General features: G+C 37.4%; 2 protein-coding genes across 19 annotated transcripts in view; one reads left to right on the top strand and one right to left on the bottom strand.

The window, feature by feature from the left end:
- LACC1 (laccase domain containing 1) overlaps positions 1-18,755 on the bottom strand; it is a 98,941-nt gene extending 80,186 nt beyond the window's left edge. The window contains exons 1-8 of one of the 13 annotated variants that reach the window (XR_010150451.1): positions 18,377-18,482; positions 17,344-17,559; positions 16,048-16,643; positions 15,235-15,413; positions 13,663-13,828; positions 8,633-8,858; positions 7,342-7,502; positions 6,046-6,167 (exon numbers count right to left, since the gene is read on the bottom strand). Coding sequence is in view for 9 of the 13 variants with exons in the window: in XM_063792109.1 (XP_063648179.1) it covers positions 7,343-7,502; positions 8,633-8,858; positions 13,663-13,828; positions 15,235-15,413; positions 16,048-16,609 (1,293 nt within the window). In the remaining 4 variants the exon portion in view is untranslated. Of the gene's footprint in view, positions 1-3,686; positions 6,168-7,341; positions 7,503-8,632; positions 8,859-13,662; positions 13,829-15,234; positions 15,414-16,047; positions 16,644-17,343; positions 17,754-17,850; positions 18,320-18,376 lie in introns of those variants that run through there. The other 12 variants (XM_063792109.1, XM_063792107.1, XR_010150449.1 and 9 more) reach the window with 12 other exon arrangements.
- CCDC122 (coiled-coil domain containing 122) overlaps positions 17,873-24,727 on the top strand; it is a 43,822-nt gene continuing 36,967 nt past the window's right edge. For 2 of the 6 annotated variants that reach the window (XM_063792116.1, XM_054665254.1), the window contains exons 1-2: positions 17,873-17,963; positions 22,666-22,751. The gene's annotated coding sequence lies outside the window, so the exon portion shown is untranslated. Of the gene's footprint in view, positions 17,964-18,082; positions 18,307-18,679; positions 18,851-22,665; positions 22,752-24,727 lie in introns of those variants that run through there. The other 4 variants (XM_063792115.1, XM_016925271.2, XM_054665252.1 and 1 more) reach the window with 3 other exon arrangements.

Genomic DNA, 24,727 nt, shown 5'->3' with positions numbered 1-24,727 from the left:
TTCCTATTTGCTAATTTAGTAGAAAGCCTAAGTGAAGATAATCCTAAACAAAAATCTGAGTTCTACTCAGTCTTTGAATGCCAACCAACCTCTTTGGTCTGGCCTAGCTTAATGGCATACTCTAGGAAATGAAAAAAGTACAGAATGGCTAGAGCATGGGGAGTGGCAGAAATTAAAGAAGTATGCAGGGGCGAGAGGATGACAGCACTTATACATTGTAGTGAGTAGGTCTTTACCTTGGAGGCAGTGGGAAAGCCATAAAAATTTTTTGAGAGATGTAATATGACCAGATTTGCATTTTATAACAATCAATAATGATACTGTAAGAAGGGATTCAATAAGGAAAGACTAGTCAGAAGGCTGCTCTAATGATACAGGTGAGAGATGATGACCTGAATGTCTGTGAAAGTTGAGAAAGAGACATGGGAACAGATGGTAGACACACAGTCAGTAGTGTGGGAAGGGAAGGGGAGAAGGAAAGGGAGGCATTCAGAAACACTCCAGGGTTTCTGGCTGGGCAACTGCATGAATAATGATTTCATTCTCTGAGACAGAAGACAGGATGGGAGCAGGTTTTGGAGAGAAGATGATGAGTTAAGTTTGGAGGATATATTTGAGGGGACACAGGATATGTCAAACAGATAACTCTATAGCCAAATCTGGATATGTATTGAAAAGTAGAAAACCAAAGGAATGAAGGTACCTTGTAAATATGAAATATCAAGTATGAAAACGAGGCTGATGGGAGAGATAAGAAAATACAACCTTGGCCGGGCGCGGTGGCTCACGCCTGTAATCCCAGCACTTTGGGAGGCCGAGGGGGGTGTATCATGAGGTCAGGAGATCGAGACCATCCTGGCTTACATGTGAAACCCCGTCTCTACTAAAAATACAAAAAATTAGCTGGGCGTGGTAGCGGGCGCCTGTAGTCCCAGCTACTGGGGAGGCTGAGGCAGGAGAATGGCGTGAACCCCGGGAGGCGGAGCTTGCAGTGAGCCAAGAGCCCGCGCCACTGCACTCCAGCCTGGGCAACAGAGCGAGACTCCGTCTCAAAAACAAAACAAAACAAAACAAAAAAACAAAAAAAGAAAGAAAATGCAACCTTAAAACATGAGCTTTAAAAACGTAAGGAACAGGAAAGCATGGTGAGATGTAAACTGAAGCAGTGTGTGATGCAGAATTCAGAAAATGAAGGGTATTAAAAACCCAATTGTTACCATGAACAAATCTCTTTTCTACAAATGTTTCTCATGAAATGAGAGTACTCCCTTTACTCCCCTTTTTTGTCTTTTGTTTTGTTTTTAGTTAGAAAGGAATGTGGTATTTTGAGCTATAGTGTCTGCTGGAAATTTTGTTTAACAAAATGTAGTAACTGGACACCTCAACCTTCTGAGAATTAAATAAAACAAAAAGTCTGCTCCAAATACAGCAGAGACATAGCTCACCTCAGGCGCTTGGCAAAAGGACATGGGGAATGTAATGTAAGCATTTCTTTCTCTACAAAAATGCATCTAAGGAGAGTATGAAAAGTTTGTCTCAACACAGTTGACATGTAATCACTGTGACTTCAAACCAAACGTGTTAATCTGGAAAAAGCAGTACTGGCAAATTTCTTTTTTCTTCATTAAGCAATGACCTAGCACAGAACAATGCATTGCTTATGGCAATCTTTGAAATCACAAGTAAACTTTAAAAACACTGCCTACAATGGAAATGCACGTGCCCTAGATCAGGGTTCACACAAACACATCCAGTAAGCATATGGACCATGCTTTCCATTCTTTACTGTGTAATTTATTTAAAAATCTATAGAGAGAAATCTATTATTCTACTGCATCCAATGTGTTATGTGTGTGTTAATTTATATTAGCTAGGGCAAAAAGGCTATGTGTCATATTTAACACACACATATTTCTTGTTTGCCATTTAGCACATACACAAAGACTCATGCATACAAACATGATAACACACGATAACTGAGTAATGCTTTCTTTAAAGTGCTGAACTTTCATAGATTGGTAGCATTCTCTAAGAGTTCACACAAAAAGTAAGATGGATACATTGGAAGTATAACTCTAGGACAATCAAGTAAAAATAAATATCAAATCCCACTTTGAGATATAAAAGCATATAACTCGTATGCCACTGTTATCTTTCCTTCCAGCTGCTGAATATATGGGTATTATTTCTGTTTTGTCATGTTACACAGAATAAGCTTCTCTGAGTTTCTCCCAAAAATCTACTTACAGAAAAGCAATTACTAGAGATTCTGTAGGAGTGAGATAGAAGTGGGTGAGGGTTCCTAAATGCTTTTATCTACTTGAACTACCACGTTATACCTAAAGTAAGAGCAATACATTCACTAACTTTAAATGCGTCCTCCCCTCCCTTTTTATTCCACAAGAAAATACAGAGTTTAAGATTAGTTCAACTTCACATGACTGTGATGCACAAATTCTTTACGTGTAAGGAATCTATACATTTTACAGTAACTTATTTTATGATTGGGAGATGAGACAGTTATACATTCAACTGCCATTATTTTTATTAAGTGCTTTCATTTTCTTTACAGTTATTACAAAATTGTATTTATTTTATACAGATGGGTTTTCATTTTCCTGATGCTGTAATGTTTACTTCAGCTTGTTGACCTTTCTTTGTGTTATCTGCATGTTGTAACGTGTGATAAGAATGAATGTAAAGGCTGTGGCAACTGTAATTAATTTTTGTAAAGGGCTGGTCACACGTGGATCTGGTTTATGAATGCATTTGGGATGACTTTAGTAACCAGATCACCTTTTCAGAAATTTAGATGTGAACACCAAAAGAAGCATTTTCTCATCAGAAATTAATAGCTGGTTCTATTTTTTTAAACCTAGAAAAAATAAAGTTGATTTTTTTCAAAAAAAAAAAAAAGATTAGTTCAACTTTATACCAAGAAATAATAGTAGAGCTACTTGTTGAAATACCACCTCCTAGTGGTAAGGTCATCTTATTTGTTTTATAAAGCACTGGGGTATAGCATATTTGGCCACTGTGCTATTTTTCACAATTTAAAATTACAGTTGGATAAATGGCCCAGTAAGTTTTAGTTTGATAGTATTTTCAAAAAGGTATTTCATTAATGTTTATTTGACTTACAAACTTAATTCCCCTTATTAATAAAATAGCAATCAATATTTCCTATGTGCAGTTAGTAGCAGTGCTTAGATTAAAAACAAAACTTTAAGAGGAATAAGTTCTAGTGTTCTATACCACTATAGGATAACTATAGTTAACAATAGTATATTATATAGTTTGAAATAGCTGGAAGGAACATATTAAATGTTCGTAACACAAAGAAAAATGTTCGAAATGATAGATATGCTAATTACCTTGGTCAGATCACTGTACATTATATGAATGGAAACATTATTATGTATCCCATGAATAGGTACCATTGTTATTTATAAATTTAAAATAAAATTAAAAACAAAAACAAAACTTACTAGAAATCTTTGTTGTTGTACCCCAAAAGTCCTAGAAACCTACATACAAATATGTGAGAGTGAGAGCTATCTTGTAGACACAATAAGATGATTATTTAATAACCTGATAGTTTGGAGTTACTAAATCAACACTTTTCATTCAGTAAAGCAGCAAGGAGACAACCTTTCATTATATACTTTGGCAGAGATAATCCAAAATCAGATAATCAAAACAATTTTTATTTGGTTGTAGAATGTTGTAGTACATAAAGCAAAATGTGTCTGCAGGATACTCCAAATTTACCAACTTCAAACAAAATAATGCACAGTGAAGAATTAGAAAATTATCAACCTTACTCAATACATGGAAGTATTCCTTAATCTTCATCATTTTCATTAAACAAAATAATATTTTGGATGAGTTCAACATTTCTATCCTATGCTTTACGTTTAGTGCCTTCCCTGAATTGGAAAAAATGAGGTGTTTTATTTAAATTTAACACTGGTCTAAGGGAGATATAGAATTAAACTAAACAAGAATCGGTTATCACAACCTCACAACATATATCAAAGTATTGAAATTGTTGGTTTACTGACTGTCACTTTTCACTGGATATTAGATATCCTGAGGGCTACAACTGTATTTTTTAACCTGTCCCAGTACCTCAACAAAATTTTCACTGAATGTATGAATAAATTATGTTAACAAAAAGTTAAAAATAAAAGTATAATGAAGATCCCTTTAATTAATTTTAAAATCTGAAAGGAAAACTGGAGTCACAAAACATATGTTCAAATCTTACTTCATCACAAATTTTGTGATTTTTGACCTCCACCTTAATGAAGCTCAGTTTTCTCAGCTGAATAAAAGGGATAATGCCTGTGTATTTCAGAGTAGCTGTAAAGGTAAAATGAGGCAATGTACATGAAAGTCCTTTGGAAATACCAAACAAATGTTATTTGCTATCATGCTACCACATATACATGTAGGAAATATATGTATTAAATAAGAATATTTTTAAGATGCAATGTGATAACTTACATTAAATATATATACAATTTTTCCCAAATGAAAACTAACCTAATTCCTCTCTTTAACTGACAAACACACTCAAAACTGCTCATCCAAAAAAGTCCCTTCCTTGAAGATGTAGTCCCCAGCTTTTTCTCTTCTCTAGTAAATGCTGTCAGAAAAGAGTTGACACCTATGCATCTTCTTCCTAATGCACTGAAAGCTGACTCAATGACCACTGCCTATAGAACAGTTTCAATATGTTTAATCCACTGATTTCTTTTTAATTATCACTTTATTTTATCCCTGAAGATTTCTTTTTGAGTACTTTCCACACCTATCCTGGCTTCTTCAAAACAACTACCCTTTTTTTCTTACTTCTGTGACTATAAGGTTGTATTATTGGATCTCCTTTTTTCTCATCCTAATTTCTGCCTAGATGATCAAACCTGCTCCAATAGAATCAGGTATCATCTCTGTATTGTAAGCTTTGAAATATCTGTCTCTGTCTCAGGTTTCCTCCTAATTTCTAGGTCTATATTTCTAATTATTAACCAAAGATTTCTATCTGGATGCCCTTCATTCTATGTAAAGTCAAACTCATTATCCTTCTCTCTTTTTCCAAACCTTCTCCCTCCCTTTGTTGCCAATCTTGGTAAGCAGCCAAGCAGAAATCTTAGAGTCATTAATGACTTTTCCACTCTTCCTCACCTCTTACTTCCATTATCTAGTAACAGGATCTATTGATTCCATCTCTTAAATGTCTCTCTAATCCATCTACTCTCTTCCCTATTTTAATTTCCACTTCCTTCATTGGATCTTCATTATTTCTTTTTGAAATATTTTGATCGCCTCTTATCTAGTCTCTATGCTTTGGTCTCACACAATTTAAATCCATCGTCTTAAATATGATGCCATGGGAAAATAAAAACACATCCTTACTTTTTTTTTTTTGGCTGCCTACTCATTGCCTGGAAAATAAACTGCAAGCTCTTTGACATTGCATTTGAGACCCTTACTTAACTGTTTCCAACCTGTTTTTCCAGCCCTAACTCATGCCCACACCCTTCTCTCTCTAGAATATGTTATGCACTTTCAGTTTCATGCCCTGGTTCATGGTGTTCCCTCTACCTGTTATGGTTGTTCTTCATTTGTCAAAAACCTCTACATCTTTCGAGCCCATGTGATATGTGATTTTCTCTGTAATATTTTCTCTATCCTGCTTCTGGGTAAAATTAACCTCTATTCCTTATGTTCTCTTCTACTGCTATTAAAATTAAATTTAAGTTGTAGAAGTGTTTATCTCCTTCACTGTATCAGACTCAAAGGAAAAAGTTGTGTTCATTTTGATTCACATATGCTTAACACAATGCGTGACCAATAGAGGGTATCCAATAAATACTGAACTGAACAAATCTATTCCTGATCTGTGTAATAAACAGGGAGAACAAACTTTAAGAATAATTCTCATGCGTAAAACATATTAGCTACAACATACTGATTTTTGTCAGTTATTATTACAATTAAATGAAAATCATTTGGCTTTGAATAATAGTAAAAATATACCCAAAAGATGAATTATCCATTGTAATCCATTTGGTTTTAAGTAAGTCAAACAGCTAAATTTCTCTCTTGCAGTCAGTTTGGAAGGAGGCAGGAAGCAGTTATACAAAAATCCAGTCAAGTATCTGTAAAATACATAGAAATCAAATATGAGATGCTTACTGGTGTTATTAGAATATCAAGGTAAGAGTCATGAAGTCTATTAAAGTTTTTCTGTAAGTTAAAGAGCTAAAAACATTGTAAAGAGTAAAAAATAATATTAATTCAGCTAGAAGTAACCTTAGGGAAAATTACACATATCTTATAGGGGCAGTGCTAAATTAGTGCCATGAAATATTTTTGTATAATTCCAACAAAACCATCTCTAATAAATACTATTTTAAGAAAATTACACTCAGTCTTGCTGTATGACTTTAGATCATGTGTCACTGTACTATAGCCTATAGGCCAAATCTGGCCCCTTACCTGTTTATTTTACTGTTTAGAGACAGGGTTTATGTTATCCATGCTGTACTCAAACTCCTGGCCTAAAGCAGTCCTCCCACCTCAGCCTCCCGAGGAGCTGGGACTACAGGAGCAGGGCCACTGTGCCTGGCTCCCTCGCCTGATTTTTGTAAACAAAGTTTTATTGGAACACGGACATATTCATTCATCTCTATGTTGTCAGTATCTCTTGTTGCTCTACCTCTACAATGGCGAAGCTGAGTAGCTGAGACATACTGTATGTCCCACAAAGTCTAAACTACTTACTGTCATTTTAAAATAAAAATTTGGGCAACTCCAACTGCAGATAACCATTTGGAAATCTAGTTGAAAATCAAGCTAGTTTCTGTGTGAGAATTTCTTATGATTCTAGAATTTCGAATGTTTATGCAAAGATTTATTTTCAAAAATAACATGAAAGTTATAAGGATGTGAGGATAGGGAATGTACAGATATCAAGTACATAGTAGAGAGAAAGGAAATACTTACATACCTTTTTAAAGATTAAATTGTTTTATTTTTATACTTTTAACATAAGCCTGCCTAATTATTCTTCATTAACTACGAAAAGGAGTGGCTGCTCTTCATAATAGAGTGTTATTGGAAATGAACTTTGCTACCACTATTACATCACTAAAAAAGTAGAAACATCATTCTCCCTGTAGGAATAAAGGAGTAAAGTTTAACATAATTAACTTTTTTTTTAAAAATAAGGGGAGGAATAGGCTAAAAGAGAAAGAAAGAGAAAGGGAGGGAGAAGTGGAGAGAGGGATGAAAGAGAGGAAAAATGGAGAGAGGAGAGAAAACCTACTGTACCTCATTCTTTAATTGATATGAAGCCAATCTGTGTACCAAAATTAAGGCCATCTCGGACATGGGAGAAAAACTTGTCAGGATGGCAAGATGTACAGAGGTTGAGATCTTGGTTCTGGTCCTGAATATTCTGTGGAAGAATTCCTCCCTGTTCTAGAAGAATCCTTAGGAAAAATATTTTTCAAAAGAGAGCAAGAGTTTATTTTCCCAATAGCCAAAGCAACATGAAAAAAAGTATGGATGTTGGCATGAAAAAGTTCCAGGAAAGATGTACCTAGAACAATGTATATTGTTATTCACTTACAGAACATGGACTAGTCAGGAAAAAAAATGCTACACTTTATCAGCATTTATCACCTAGGTTCATATATGCACAGTACAACCTTCCATATTGTCCTATAGACATAATCTAGGTACAGAATTTTATAATCAAAATCAAGTGCTTATTTAAGAAGAAATGTCTACAAAAGTTACCAGGATATCAGACAAAATTCACCTGGCTTAGCCAGAGTATGCTTTTTAGTCATCTGGCCCTTCATCTCCTTTCCTTCTATTAGCCAGATTTTTCTCAGAAAACTTGCTTCTCCATGAACACTTTATGATATGAAATATGACTACAAATTGGTGATACTTGATTTTAAAAGTCATATTTAAGAATCAATTTCAAACTTTTCCACATCTGTACTAAATGAGGCAGACTCTGGGTAAAGTTTTGGTGACTGGAATAGAAACATGATTTAAAACACACATTAATTTGCCTTTGTAGTAATGACAAATAATTTTCACCAGTTATTAATAACAAAACCTTGTAAATTAAAAGATGCGAAGAACTATAAAAAACTTAAAAGTAAAAAACTGTGTATTTATATTATCTAATATTTTTCTAAAAAACATATTCCTCTAGTTAATTAGATAATAAGAATAATTTTAAAATATCAGCTTCCTGATAGTTCATTACATTTAGGAGAATTTAGCTGAGGAATGGCTGTGAAGTAAAGTACACGCCAACTTTTCTATATGAAGTTTAAGTAGATCTCTTAAAATTAAATGCCAAATATTTCTTCCTTCACTTTTAAATCAATGAAAGATACCAGACAGGAAAATTTCTGTTATTCAAACTCAAATGAAAACAGATTTCATATTTAAAATGAGTGTTTGTGTACATGTGCATGTCAGCTGCCTAAATAACCATCACCTAAATTCTTCTTAGAGTTATTAATTGTTCTCCAAAATAAATTTCATTTTAGAACAATCAGAAATAATCAAACTTGCAGTTGAATGAAATCAGACATACCTTGTGGCTTTACGGATGTCGATATAGGGATTTGGTGAATCAAATAGTTGTACACATGCAGGATGAAGATTATGAAATGCCTCTGCTGATTCCCTTGGAAGAGTAAAACAGCAAGGTCCTACTGAAGGTCCAAGTACAACAACAATGTCTTCCAAACTGCAGCCATATTCTGCTATCATAGCATTCACTGTAGCCATAGCAACACCCAACAAAGTACCTTTCCAACCTGGTAAACAGGAATAAAAAGAGATAAGAGAAGTCAAAACGTAAAAAATTTCACCTGAATTTATGTCTAAGTTAAAAGTGAGCAGATTTAGTTTACATATTTTTCAAAGTCCAGAAATAATAAATTACATTATCATGTGGTTTTTAAATGAGCCATACTACACAAAGCACCTGACACAGAAGAGACATGTAATGGGAGTTTTCTTCATCTTCCATTTAAAGATGCTCTATACTTTTAGTTTCCACTGAGATCATAGCTTCTTAGTCTTCTATTTTTCACATTTTAAAAGATTGCGGTTAAAAACCCACAAAATTTACTATTATAACCACAAAAAAATACTATTCTAAGCATACAGTTCAGTAGTGTTGAACTCACATTGTTGTATAACCAATCTCCAGAATTTTTTCATTTGATAAAATGGAAACTCTACAACTATTAACAATAACTCGTTTCTTCCTTTTACCAGCCCCTGGCAATCACCATTCTTCTTCCAGTTCCTGTACATTTGATTACTGTAGGTATATCATATAAGTGAAATCAATACAGTATTTATCTTTTTGTGACTGACTGATTTCACTTAGCATAATGTCCTTAAGGTTCATCTATATTGTAGTATGTGTCAGAATATCCTGCCTTTTTAAAGCTAAATAATATTCCATTGTATGCACACACATTTTGCTTATCCATTCATCTACCAATGTACCTTAGATTGCTTTCACCTTTTGGCTATTGCAAATAATCGTGTTATCAACATTGGTGTGCAAATATCTCTTTGAGTTCCTGATTTCAGTTATTTTGGATATACTTCCAGAAGAGGAATTTCTGGATTATATGGTAATCTATTTATAATTTTTTGAGAAATTGCCATACTGTTTTCCATAGTGGCTACATAATTTCACATTCTCACCACCAGTGCACCAGGATTTCAACTTCTCCATATCCTCAACAACACTTATTTTCTGAGGTTTTAAAATATTAGCCATCCTAATGGATGTGGGGTGATATTTCACTGTGGTTTTGATTTGCATTTCTCTAACTTCTAATCCATGAACACAGAATTTCTCTCCATTTATTTGTGTCTTCTTTAATGTCCTTCAGCAATGTTTTGCAGTTTTCATCTCTCCTTTTTTAGAAAAATATATCTATTATATTTCAATTAACAGCCTCTTTTTACTCCCTTCCCACTTGCCCAGACTATCGTTCCCTTGCCATCTTTGTCTTATCTGCCTTGCATCTTACAGTGTTCTAAGATAAAACCATCTTCTTTACTTCTGCTACCTTCTGTTGCCAAAGACAGAAAGCTAAGAATATTGCATTTTTCCTTTATTCCCTATATCTGGGTTTGATTCAGCTGATATGGTTGGCCAATAATGAGTACCCTTACACCTTCCTTAAGCACTCCATACTCATACCCTTCAAAAGGTAGGCACTCAGGTGAAGGGATCAATTTTTACAGATAAAAGGAGATGATGAAAGCAAGAAGGACTTAGGTGACAGGTTCAGCCTCTACAGGTAACCCACTGAATATGTGGTTATGGGAAGTACAGAATGAAGACATCAAGTTTCTATCTGTAAGTGGGTAGGATATCAATAATTAAAACAGGAAACCTAACCGGCAGAGAAGACTTTAGGAAAAAAATGTTGAGTTTTTGACATAATGATTTTCAGGCACCTAGGAAGATGCAGACAGTGATGTTCAAAGGGAAGCAACTAGATATAGGCATTTTGAGTTAAAGAGAGAAACTGTCAGGGCTTTTCTACAGATGAGAGTAGCTCTCTTCCTCAGTGAGCCTCCTTAGTTATCCTCTCACTTGTAGTTCATCCACCTCCTTTCTATTTGATTTTTCTATGCCTATCTATATATACATATCTAGTTAAAAGATCTTTATTAAATTAGTCCCATAGAAGAATTTTATTCTTTTTGATATCTGATAAAAGTAGTATACAATGTATCTAATTATATTATATTTTAAAGTTAATTTATTTTTATTCTTCCAACTTTTTAGGTTCAGGGGTACATATATGCAGGTTTGTTACATGGGTAAATTGCATGTCACTGGGGTTTCGTGTACAAACGATTTCATCACCCAAGTAGTGGACATAGTACCGAACAGACAGTTCTTCACTCCTCCCACCCACCACCCTTAAGTAAGCCCCCATGTCCATTGTCCCTTTTTTTGTGTCCATGTGTACTCAATGTGTAGCTCCCACTTAAAGGATACATATGGTATCTGATTTTCTGTTCCTGCATTAATTCATTTAGGATGGCTTCCAGCTGCATCTACGTTGCTGTAAGGATATGATTTCATTCTTTTTTATGGCTTCATAGTATTCCATTATGTATATGTACCATATTTTCTTTATCCAGTCCACCACTGATGGGCATCTAAGTTGATTCCATGTCTTCATTATTGTGAAAAGTGCTGTGATGAACATACGTGTGCATGTGTCTTTATGGCAGAATAATTTATATTCCTTTGGGTATATACCCAGTAATGGGATTGCTGGGTTGAATGGTAGTTCTAATTTTAAGTTCTTTGAGAAATATACAAACTGCTTTCCACAGTGGCTGAACTAATTTACATTCCCACTAGCAGTGTGTAAGCATTTCCTTTTCTCCACAATCGCACCAACATCTGTTGTTTTTTGACTTTTTTTATAACAGCCATTCTGACTGGTATGAAATGGTATCTCGTAGTTGTGATTTGCATTTCTCTAATGATTAGTAATATCAAGCGTTTTTTCATATGCTTGTTGACCACGTGTAAGTCTTCTTTTGAGAAGCGTTTGTTCATGTCCTTTGCCCATTTTTAAATGAGATTGATTGTTATTTGTTTGTTGATTTAAGTTCCTTATAGAGTCTCGGTGTTAGACCTTTTCAGCTGCATAGTTTGCAAATATTTTCTCCAATTCTGTAGGTTTTCTGTTTACTCTGTTGATACTTTCTTTTGCTGTGCAGAAGCTCCTTAGTTTAATTGGGTCCCACTTGACTATTTTTGTTTTTGTTTGCTCTTGAAGTCTTCACCATGAAATCTTTGCCAAGGCCTATGCCTATGTCCAGAATGGCATTTCCTAGGTTTCCTCCTAGGGTTTTAATAGTTTTAGGCTATATGTTTAAGTCTTTAACCCATGTTGAGTTAGTTTTTGTATATGGTGAAAGGAAGGGATCTAGTATCAATTTCCTACATATGGCTAGCCAGTTATGCCAGCACCATTTATCGAACAGGGACTCCTTTCCTCATTGCTTGTTACTGTCGACTTTGTCAAAGATCAGATGGTTGTAGGTGTGTGGCTTTATTTCTAGGTTCTCTATCCTGTTCTATTGGCCTATGTGTCAGTTTTGGTACCAGTACCATGCTGTTTTGGTAATTGTAACTTTGTAGTACAGCTTGAAGGGAGGCAATATGACTCCTCCAGCTTTATTCTTTTTGCTTAGGATAGCTTTGGCTATTTGGGCTCTTTTTTGGTTCCATGTGAGTTTTAAAATAGTTTTTTCTAAATCTGTGAAAAATGACATTGGTAGTTTGATAGGAGTAGCATTGAATCTATAAATTGCTTTGGGCAGTGTGGCCATTTTAACAATATTGATTCTTCCTATCCATGAGCATGGAATGTTTTTCCATTTGTTTATATTATCTCTGCTTTCTTTCAGCAGTGTTTTGTAATTCTCATTGTAGAGACCTTTAATCTCCTTGGTTAAGGTAACTGTATTCCTAGGTATTTTATTCTTTCAAAATTAACTTATTAATGACTTGAAATTCACATTTATAACTTCATTTTGACTGCTTGATCTTGGATATGTTTAAACTAAATGTTTTCGAACCTAAGAAGTAAAAAAAAATATCCTCTTTTTATATCCAGGAGCCAAGACTCAAATTTTAAATAACTTTTTGACAATGTCATGTAGTAAACCTGACTTCTACTCATTCAATCCCATTATTTCAGCTAGGTCAAAATAAAAATACGCTACTTTCTTTTTTACCTATGAGCTAAAAAGCAAAGTAGCCATAGATTTACAAGTAGAAGGAAATTTTAAAGATCATCCCTCATTTCACACAAAATCACAGCCATGGGGTAATCTAAAATACTATTTTAAAATACCTTCAGAAAACAAAATTCCATATCCTTAACACAATATACCTTCTAAAAATACTTCTTTGCTCTCAGAGAATAGTTACAGTTAAATACATTAAGTGATGCAAACTAAAAACCGTTTTCAAAACATCTTGCTTTTTCCTACCTCCCTAGCTTTACACATGCAGCTCCATCTGGGTGAACACTTTTCTGCAACATGCCTAACATTCCTATTTCCTATGGCCTGGATTTCAAGGATTCTCAACCAGAGGCAGTACCACTCCCCTAGGGAGTGTTTTGAAAAGCTTGGAGGGTTTCGTTGTTGTTTGATTGGTTGGTTGGTTGGTTTTGGTTATTACAGTAACTAGAGGTGCTACTGTCATTAAGGATTTCAGGGGCTAAAGACACTTAATCTGCAATGTGGGATTATCTTGCCCAAAATGTTAATAGCACCCTTGCTAAGGAACACTGTTACCCAGCCAAAACCAACAAATTCCTCAGGAATCAACCTAGGTGCCACCTCCTTTGGGAATTCTACTATAATCCATATAATTTGATGCAGATACTCCTCTTAGCTGTCCCTATAATAAAACTATGCCGCCTCTCCCATCATTACACTTACCACAGTCTAATGTAATTAACTGTTTGCCATGTCCATCAGAAAGAAATTACAATTTTTCCTGCACAACAAAATGAGTAAAATTCTAAATGTTTAATTAAGTATACTTACCAGCGTGAGCAACCCCACATGCTTTTTTGACTGGATCTGCAAAAACTATCGGTATACAGTCTGCACCAAGAGCTGCTATTGTGACTCCTCTCTGATTTGTGGTTATTCCATCATAAGAGTCAGGCTCCTTTCTTCCCATAATCCAGATGTCATTGGAATGATGAGTCTAATACCAAAAATGTGCAACAAAAATGTTTTGGAAATGGTATTTCTTATACCATAAGCTTTCTCGAAGGTACTCATTGTAGTATAAAGTTATATAACCAGTTTAAGATTACTAGCATTCATTAAATATATCACTTTTATATACGGGAAAACACAAAATTTACTTATAATTTAACTATTTAAGATTTTAGTATTATAATCTCTGATAGTTTATGCAAAGAAAAGCAGAGTTTAACATTATAAAATTCAATATAGTGAATAATGAACATCTTTCCATAAAGATAGGTATATCATTTCTTATAGCACTTTCTACAAAATGAAAATTTTTCTTGTAAAGGAAAGTTAATTAACAAATCAATGATACTTTTACTTTTCCCAGACTCAAGTAAAGCTAGAATTCTGTAAGGAACAAGACATTATCTCATCAACTATGACCCTATTTCCTCCTGAAGTAGATTTATAAAATAATGGCCTTTCTCTACCACCATTCAGTTCCCTTTCTTCTAAATCAAAAAGAGCAGTGGTAGTATACTCTCTGAGAATTAACTGTACTTTTAGAATTGAGGACTCCAGATGAAATATACAGTAGGCTCTTGAATAATGTCATTTTATTCCACATCATTTCATTATAATGTTAATGAAAAAAATTGATTACCCACCCGGTCACTGACTGTGTGAGGTTTGCACCTTCTCCTCACGTCCACATGGGTTTTCTCTGGGTACTCCAGCTTCCTCCCACATCCCAAAGAAGTGCATGTTAGATGAATTGGGGTGTCTACATGGTCCCAGCATGAGTACGTGTGTGTGTGTGTAAGGGCACCCTGCAATGGAATGGTGTCCTGTCGAGGGTGGGTTGTGGCCTTGCATCCTGATCTGCCAGAATATACTCCAGCTACCTAAAGCCCTGAACCGAAATAATTTGGTAGTTATCTTATTTGTTTTTCTTACTGTTTTGTAAATATATGTCTAGCTCACATTTATTTCAATGTTTAATACTAGGAATGTGTTGGTCTTTATTTAGAAGTTTGTTGATGTTTTTGTGACAAGAAATATGCCTTAGAAACTTTATTCTTATTTATATCAATTAGCCTATGGTAAAATTGGTTTTATTATGTCGTTTCACTTAAAGTCACAATTTCTAAGAACCTATCAACATTAAAGGATGACTTACTATATGTGTGTGTGCATATATATATATATATATATCTGCACGTGTGTGTGTGTGTGTATAAAATAGAACTGATCTTTAGGCTATGGTGTATAAATCTAAGAAAGACAACCACAGCATTATTCTAAAACTTTATATAAAAAAGCAGATACAAAAGTTAAATAGCTTAAAGTCCATGTAGTTACTAGCAAAGTAAAAAATATACTTTAGATCTTTCAAAATATAAAGCAAAATTTTACCTTTATTCGGTAAAATTTCTCCACATTAAATCCTGCAGCATTCGCCAACCTACGCAGATTTTCTTGAACCACTACCTTGGGATCTCTCCGTTTGGAACTACTGAAGAGATTGAATGAGCTAAGAGTTGGTATATAAGATATCCCACCTGTTCTTGTAGTAAATCCATGTATGAAAATATCTGTTGAAGATAAGCAGTGAAGATTTAAAAGATGCTATTCAAAATACCAGTCTCTCAATTAGACCTTCCCTGATCACTGCTACCTGCCCTTGTTATTTGGCTTCTAATTTCTATGGCATTTTGTACCTCCATATGTTCTTATGGCATTCTGCTTTGTGTTTGTTTTACACTCCCTATGAGATTGTTGCTCTTCAAAAGGTATATTGTGTCTCATCTGGCTTTGTTATATCTAATAGCATATAGCTCACAGAAAATACTGTTTAACCAAGAAGTAAGATTGATTGTTTTAAATTTTACTCTTCTATGAAGGTGCCAATGATTTGAAATTTCAGAATTTCTAAATAGAAGATTTTCAGTGTCATAAATCTCATTGCAAAGGAGGGCTAGATTATTTGTCTCAACATCAAATTTTTGTAAAGCAAATTTATTTATTTGGGGTGGCTTTGAAGGCTTTATCCCTTGACACCCCTGATACTACAGGGCCAAACATGACACCTGTGTTGCCACTGATGCTAATGAGTAATCAGCCCACAACAGTCAACAAAAGAAAGGAGGAAAAAAGAGGTGAACTACCTCTGAAGAAAGACTAGTTTTTCATGTACAAAGTAAAAACAACAGTTAGTGGTTAATATACCTGGGATCAAAGAAGAAGTGATAATAGTTAATTCTCCTCTCAGTGCTGGCAGACTTCTCAAAAATGTTTCTATTTCATTCTGAATTCCTGTTAGTTCTTGAGCTGTGATTATGTTTATTTCAATGGACTGTTTAAAAAGCCCTCCCCTAAGAGTCACTTGCAAATCTTCAAATTCAAAATTGTAAACATCAGTGAAGAGTTGATCAATAAAAGCTTTCATTAATGTCTTCCTGTGCCTGGGTACAATTACCTTAATGCTGCTCAGATTTTTTTCATCAATTTTCTGTTTAATGGTATACAAAGTGGCAGCCATGCTGGGACAGCTAACAATCTCAAATTCTTCCAAGAGAGCTGATAATCCATTGCTTGTTTCTATTTCACAATTATCTTGTTCTCCATCCCTTTCATAGCTGATGTTACTGCAACACATTATACAGAGAAACTTGGCCTTGGCAGCATGGTGGTATTGGACAGCATTCAAAGTCTTCAGTAATGTCTGATGGCAGTTTTTTTGAGAGTTCAATTTCAAACCAAAAAGATCAATCAAAACAGCTTCTGCCATCCTTGAAAGAATACTTTTATGCCAAATAAATCACCTGCAAATAAAAATTAGTGTAAGAATATAAGATTATATAAATCTTCTTATAGTTACAACAGAAATTTGTGGTAGATTAAAAACGAAGTAATTACACTGATTTTAAAATGTAACTAAAATAGTAAATCTAGGCCCCTCCCAGAAAAGCCAGTCTACTCTGTCACAACAGAACCATGACAGTGAAAGCAAAGCCATCTTTTAATTCGTTTTGTGAAAATGCTGGTACATCTTTCCAGCAGCACGACAGTTCCCTGTTTTGTTTACACAGAACTTTTGAGTAAGGAATTACTTGTGGAGTTTAGACAAAGTCCTGTTTTTAAATTGCAGAGTGTCAACCTGTGTGATATATCATTAGTCCTGACATGATTGTCATATTAGGTCTCATCCTTTCATATGCGGGGGCTTAAGTTTACGAAGCTAAATGGAGCTGAACGTGAAATTCGCGTTTTAAGATGATAAAAGCTGAGATGGCTAATAGAGTTCCCTTCAGGATTTGCGCAGTACTCCACACTTAGCGATGACCACAAAAGCTATAGTGATTTGGATGAGACAGGCTTCCTCTCAACTTTCTTAATTCATTCTCCCCGTGCAGCTTTGCTCACCTCCAGCCCAGCCCTCCCACCCATCCTGCGGGTCTACGGTGACCCCCTTTGGTGACGCCCTTTGCCCCAAGAAGGTTTTCTCCTGCCGCTTCCCCTAACCTTTGCTCCCCATCGCTCGGGGCTCCCTCTGAGGTTCATTTAGCCAGTTTTGAGTGGGTGACCGTCCCCCTTCCCTGTTCATTGTGAATTTCCGCCCAACGTGTGTCGCCGCCAGGTCCCTGTTCCTCCTACCCGCCTCGGCTCACGGGGCGCAGGCTGTGGCTCTGCACCTGCCCGGGCACCTCCACCGGCCGCTCACAGCCCATTCGGGACTTCCTGTCGGACAACGCACACCAGAGGCGATTGGGTCCTCGCCTTCCCGCTCTTCACCTTCGGCTGCACACCGGTCTACGGCGACCTCTGTGACAATTTGCCGCCCCGTCCCTCGTCCTGAGCCTCAACGAAATTGGGCAGCCGCGAGCGGGTCAGCTGGAGTCGTAAGCTCGGCCCAGCGCGACGACACCCGCCCCGCCTCACCTCGCTCACCTCGCCCACCTCGCCCACCTCGCCCCGCCTCACCTCGCCCACCTCGCCCCGCCTCACCTCGCCCACCTCGCCCCGCCTCACCTCACCCAACTCGCCGCGGCCGCACAGATTCCCCGCCTGATACCGTCCCAGGATCCCAGGGGAAACCTGACGGCCAGGGCCCCTCGTGCCAGCTGCCGGGAGGCGGGAGGGAGGTAGGCCAGGGCCGCCTGGCGTGCTTGGTGCGAACGCGGCGGGCCCAGCGCGAGAGCTGGGGAATCCCGGGATGAGCCAAGCGCCGCGAGCCCGCTGCTGCCTCAGCAGTTCCGGGTCTGGGCGGTCCGCGGAGTCGGCATCCCGGAGCCCCGGAGGCGTTAGAGGAACAGGAACCAGAGCCGCGCGAGGGCTCTCGCCCGGGAGCCAGGCGGGTTAGCGGGCAGGAGTGGGCAGGCCGAGTCCGGAAAGGGTCGCGAGGAGGCAGCTAGGGGCCTCTTGAGGGGGGATAGGGCGGCGGAACGACGGGCCCTGGGAGCGGGCGCAGGGCGGCAGGAGCTGCAGGTCTCCAGAGGGCACGGGGCGGGGAACTAGGGGCCCGGTTAGAAAGCCGGGCGGCGGGAACAGCGGTTACCGTGAGGGGGCGGCGGGAATGGTGGGTCGGGTGAGGCCGGGCTGCTGGAGCGACCTCGGGACTAAACCGCAGTCTCTCTTCTGCTAATGGAAACCGTTTCCCAAGCGAGCTGAAGTCCGCGTTTCCGGTCTCTGAGGGACGCCTCGCTGACCCAGCAGTGTGGTCAGGACGCTGGGTTTCCTCACCGCAGCCCAGGGCCAGTCCCTTGTCATGCTAGCTCTTGGCAGCTTTTCCCAGGCAGGGCTCAAGTCAGGGGCCCCCTCGAGATGTTTTAGTGTTTTTTTGTTGTTCATTTGTTTCCAGAAACAAGCTGTTGTCTCTCCTCCAATGTCTTTGTGCTGATTCTTGCTGACCAACACTCTTCCGAGCGCCTTCACTTGTGTTGACAACACGGATGTCCTCTATGGCCTTTTAAAATATGTGCCACTAGCAGGACTTAAGTGAAAGGCGCTCATCCCTAAAATCATGATAAAGGTGCAGTTTAGCATCCCTGATCTGTCCTCTAAGAATATAACGTTCATTTATTTGAAAATAGCAGTTAGGACATGGAAGGCCAGTGTATGGCAAAGGGAAAAAATATCCGACCTTCCAAGAGTAAGAGAAATGGTGCTTCCTGGGGAACTGGTTATGATGGAAGGAGAGGTCCCTTTTATCTTCATTGTTGCTCATTTGGTAGGCGCTAAAGAACCTTTGTCTCATAATCTCAGATAGCTGGGAATTTGGAAGAGCCCTCTGGGGTAGGCATGTTCTTGTGCTTGACTAGAGACTGGGAGCACTAACCCAGAATAGAAACCCACCCTTCAATAACCCTAGCACCAGTTTTGTCAAAATTCATATTTTCTTTGGTCATTTGTTAAAGAGCCCCGAGCGGTAGATGGTACACCCAATCAGAAGATGCACTCTGCCCTGAGTTTGTTTACGTTAAATATCTTTAGATTGGTGCAAAGGTAATTGCGGTTTTTCCCATTGACAAAGACCACAATTACTTTTGCACCAGCTTAATACCTCAAGCAAAACAGAGGTCTTTTAGTTACAAAGGTTTTAAACATTTATCTCTGTTTTTACAATGGTGGGATTTGTATTCTTTCATGCAAAAGTAGTGGCAGTAAAAGAAAATGAAAAAGAAAATATTTCAAAAGAATGAAGTTGTCAGGGAAGAGAGTTTGTCATATTGTATTTGCATACCATTTCCTTTCACCATCTGGTCCTAGTGTCATGTCCTAACACTTCCTCATCCCATTTTCACTCTCTCCTACTCCAGTGGTTCTCAGTCTTGGCTGCAAATCAGAACTGCAAGTGCAACTTAAAAAAAAATAATTAATGTAGAGACTCCACCCCAGCTACACATTGAATCAGAATCTCTAGGAGTTAGGCCTGAGCATGTTTTGCTTTGCTTTTTTGTTTTGTTTTAATCTCTATGTATGATTTAGATGCATAATTAAGTTTGAAAAAATAAAAACACCCTATTCCCAAGCCACTCAAATAAAAGCTGTTCTTTGGAGGCCACATGATTTCATTCTTTACGTTTGCAATTCCTCTACTTAGCAAAATACCTTCCTTTTTATATGCCTAACTGCTACTTTTTGTTCAAGGCTCTTCAAGCTCAAACATAATCTTCCCTGAATCCCCATCCCTCATCAAGCAAAATTAATAGCTTCTTTACATTTTGTTCATATGAAGAAGCCCTCTCATAGATGTAGTCTGGGCCCCTAGCCAAGCAATAAGTGGAAAAAATGGTTAAATATTGAATTGTACACTTTATAAGGATGAACTTTGTGGTATGTAAATTATATCTAAAAAAGGCTTTTTTTAAAAGAAAAAAGGTCAGTTAAACCACAGAATCATGAAAAAGTATAACAAATACCTTAAACTGTATTCTAACCTAAAACAACTGTGTGTTCATTTGCCCATCTATTGAGAAGATCCAAGACCTTTTCTCTGCATGTAGTCTACTGATTGGAATTCTGCATACTATCTCTTGCATAAACCATACCCATAAACCATCAGCTAAGATTTCCCAAGATTTTGTTCTTTTAAGGGGAAAATAACTTAAAGGCACCTGTGAAGCAATCTGAGGGCAGATTTATACTTTGTAATTTTTTTCTTTTTTGAGATGGAGTCTCGCTCTGTCGCCAGGCTGTAGTACAGTGGTGCGATCTCAGCTCACTGCAACCTCCACAGGGTTCAAGCGATTCTCCTGCCTTAGCCTCCCAAGTAGCTAGGATTACAGGCGTGCACCACCACGCCCGGCTAATTTTTGTATTTTTAGTAGAGACGGGGTTTCACCATGTTGGCCAGGATGGTCTCGAACTCCTGACCTCTCTTGATCTGCCTGCCTCAGCCTCCCAAAGTGCTGGGATTACAGGCATGAGCCACTGCTATATTTTATAATCTTTTACAGTTAATCTCACATACTTTTGTTGGGTCTTTCCAAAATATTAAACATAGATTTTTAAAGAAACAACAATTTCCACACTATTTCATTGGTTTATACAATATTAAGTTATGAAAGCACAATATCAAGCACAACTGGCAAAAAACAGGTTTGCAAACAAACACAAGTAAGTCATAAGATTGAACTAGTCAATTGATAGGAGCAGAAATAGGCAGATTTACTAGTTAACAGTTTCCTAGCATGATATGGGAATCAGTCACTTATGACTTACAAAGGTAATAGAGTGAGTTAAGTGGTTAGAGGTTATGTGCAGATAGGCTTAGACATAAGCTACTGCGCCTCTCCATTTTAATTGACTGTGTGTCTTTCTGCCTAGAGTGTTTTGAGGGCAGAGATAGTGCCTGGCTATTAAGGGAACTACTGAAGAACTCACCAGACATTTTTATAATGCTATGTAAATCTTCTCATGAGAACAAGTATAATTTTAAAGAACAAAACAGTTGTTTTTAAGCCATTTACACTAAGGTTTATGGATCTTTCCAGAAAAAGCCATGTAGCAGATGCAAATTTCCTTGCTAAAAGCTTCTGTTAGTTTCCTAGGGCTAGCATAACAAATTGGCACTAACTGGGTGACTAAAAACAACAAAAACTTGTTCTCTCACAGTTACGGAGGCCAGATGATGAAACTGAGGTATTGACAGCACCTTGCACCTTTTGGTGGTTCACTTACCTCTTCTGTTGTCTGGTGACTTCAGGTGTTCTTTGCCTAGGGGCTAAGTGACTTCGAGCTCCATGCCTCCATCGTCAAATGGTCTTATTCCATGTGGGTCTGAGTCTCAAGTAGCCCTCTACCTTTCTCTTATAAGGATTCTTGTGTAGAAATAAATGAAGATCAATCATATGAGAACAAGCAAAAGCTATTTATTCAGGCCTTCTAAGGGAGGGAGCCACAATCTCCTGCATTTTAGCAAAGTTGAAGGCAGGCAGAGGAGTGGGCATGCCCTGATTAGAGGCTCTCAGCATGAGGAAGCTGCAGGCAGGCTAACTAGAAGTGGAGCATTCTATGGCTTCTTTTTGTTAGTCTCAACTTGGAAATGGGGACAAAAGTTAGGGAAGATGCCAGTTATTAATCCAGTACTGGCCATTTGGGACAATTGTTATAGTTTGTCTCCTAGGATTGTTATTAGAGATAATGATTTAACTTTCTACAAGTCTAATTTATAGACTTCCTGGACTGGTTACTGTAGATAATGGGTTAGTCTCCTGGGTTGCTTGCTGCAGGTTGTGGGTCAGAGTTCTGTTTTTACATATGGTCTGGCCATTGTCCATTTGCATATTCAGTCACCTACCCTAAATCCAGGATGATCTCATCTCAAGATCTTTAACCCAGTTAAATCTGCAAAACTCCTTTTTCAAAATAAGGTCACATTTACATGTTCTGGGAGTTAGGACGTGGATATATCTTTGGATGTGCGGGAGGGCACTATTTAACCCACTATAAAGTTCCTCTTGGTTTGGAAATCATGTTTACTTGTTTAGAGGGGGAGGAAATAAAAGACCTTGCCCCTTGCCTCTCTGAGTGAGACAAGCAGGTAGGTTATAACTGGATTTCACCAAAGGTCTATATAACTTCTGTCCCAGAGGTAGAAATCTTTTCGAAACAGTTGCCTGGACATCCTTTAAAGCTTGGATTTGAGCTGCAGACCAACCCCTTAATGTCTACACTCCAAAACAAGAGATGTTTTGGTAGTCCAGTACTGTCTATACATTCAGCAAAGCCCCTCCTTTGGTAGAAACCTAGAAGCAGTGTGGATAATGTATGAATGTTGCCTATTATTATCTTGGATAAGGAGGTAAGGAACAGTACAAACCCTCTGGTTTCTTTCTTTTTCAGTGCCCTGAAACTCTAATCTCATTGCCTGGCCAGAAAAGGAAGTAATCCCTAGTGTCAGCAGATTCAGCGGTACTGGTATATAATAGGTATACAGTTTATTTTTAATTATTCAATTAATTCTTTTTGGATGACTCTGATGATGTTCTAACTTCTCTTAAAAACATGTTTGAAAAGAGTTGTCTCTAAAGCCTGCTTCCTTAATTTATGCAATTCTAATGAATTATCGGTAGATGGCAGTAGTTTGTTTTCATTTTTCTTTTCATTGCACAACAGAAGTCTGGGGAAAAAAAACTAAAACTTTTCCAATTTTACAGCATGAATTTTATGAATAGTTGGTTTAAATAAATATTATCCAAGAGTTCTTCAATTTATGTTGCTATAGAAATAGAGATCAAGAAGTACTAGTTACTTTATTTTTATTGTATAAATCCAATTTTCTTTATTCTTTAGGTTACTTTATCAAATACTTTAAGGAATACAAAAATAAATAAAACACTGTATTTGCCTTCCCGGTGCTTACACTCTAATGGGGAAAGATACTATAAAATAATGAAAATAATAAAAATAAAAATGTGTTGAGTATTCATTGTGTGACAGGAATTTGCTAAATGCTTTACATGCATTATTTCATTTAGTCTTCACAATAACCCTAATGAAGCAGGCACTAATATTGTTCCCATTTTATAAGTAAGGAATCTGTGGCCCTGGTTGGAAATAATTTTCCTAATAAGCTAATAAGTAGTGCAATCTAGATTTAAAACTAGCTCTGTCTTACTCTAGACCTATACCTTTATCTAAAATGGTATAATAGAAATACTGAAACAATTCTTCTAAAAAGAGAAAGACCATATCTTCCCAGAAAGATCGAGAAAGACCTCCTAAAGAAAATGCCATCTAAATGGAATTGAAAGATTGGCTGTGATGTTGACGTGATCAGAATAGTGCTTTTGGAGCATTATTCTGTTAGAAAAGGGCAAACTGGAGTGGAGATAGACTATAATTAGACACCTGTTATATGCCAGGCACTTCTAGACGTCTGCCATCATGGAGCTTACATTAGTAGAAGGATATGGAAAAGAAGTGTATGAGATGTCAGTGGTAATAGATGCTGTCAAGAAAAATGAGGCAGGGCAAGGGTGAAAGAGAGAGTTATCAGGGAAGGCTTCTCTACTAAGATAGTATTTGGAATTGGTAAGGAGTGATTGGATTCCAGTATAATTTAAAGGTAGAGCCAATGGGCTTTGCCAAAAGAACTGCATGCAGCTTGTAATGGAAAAAGAGTGAAGGTTCTGGCTCATCCTTTGGGTAGGTCAATCGGGGCAGCAGCCTTGGAGTGTTAAGGATTTCTCAAAGGGCGTATGAAACATCAACAATAAGATCTCCTTTATTATTGCCTTGGGCAAGTCTAGTTGAATTGCCTTGGGCTCTATATCCTTGTAGAGACCTCCCTGCTAATGAATTCAGGGTTTTTGGCCTGAACAACAAGAAAAATCAACTTGTAATTTACTGAGATAGAGAAGACTATGAAGGTGCAGGTTTAATGGTGGTAATAGAGTGGACAGAGGAATCAAAAGTTCAGTTTGTGATATATTGAGTTGAAATGCCTATTAAAAATCCAAATGGAGTTATCAGGTAGGCAATGAGTATGCGTCTACAGCTCAAAAGGGATGTTCAGGGTAGAGATATAATTTGGGAATTGTCAGCCTATAGGTGGATTTTAAAGCCATAGAACTAGATGGCATCACATGTAGAATAAGTATGAGAAAAGAAGGAAGCCTGAGGACCGAGCACTAGGAGGTGTGACATAAGTGAAAAAGATGAGAAGGGACCAGCAAAGGAAACCAAGAAGTATGGTATTTCAAGAAGGCAGTAATTATCAAATGTGTTAAATGATACCAGTAGGTCAAGTAAAATGAAGACGGAACTTGTTCATTGAATGTGGCAATGTGGAGCTCATAGATACCGTGATAAAAGTTTTAAAAGTACAGTGATAAATGACTGGTTCTAATGGGTTCAAGAAGAAAGAGGAGAGGAAGTGGAGACCAAAGATCTTGGCTTTAAA

This window comes from Pan troglodytes, chromosome 14 (genome assembly GCF_028858775.2).
Source record: "Pan troglodytes isolate AG18354 chromosome 14, NHGRI_mPanTro3-v2.0_pri, whole genome shotgun sequence".
In the NCBI taxonomy this organism is placed as follows: Eukaryota; Metazoa; Chordata; class Mammalia; order Primates; family Hominidae; genus Pan; species Pan troglodytes.
The sequence above is the reverse complement of the archived record's forward strand: the minus strand, read 5'-3'. Positions and strand labels throughout refer to the sequence as shown.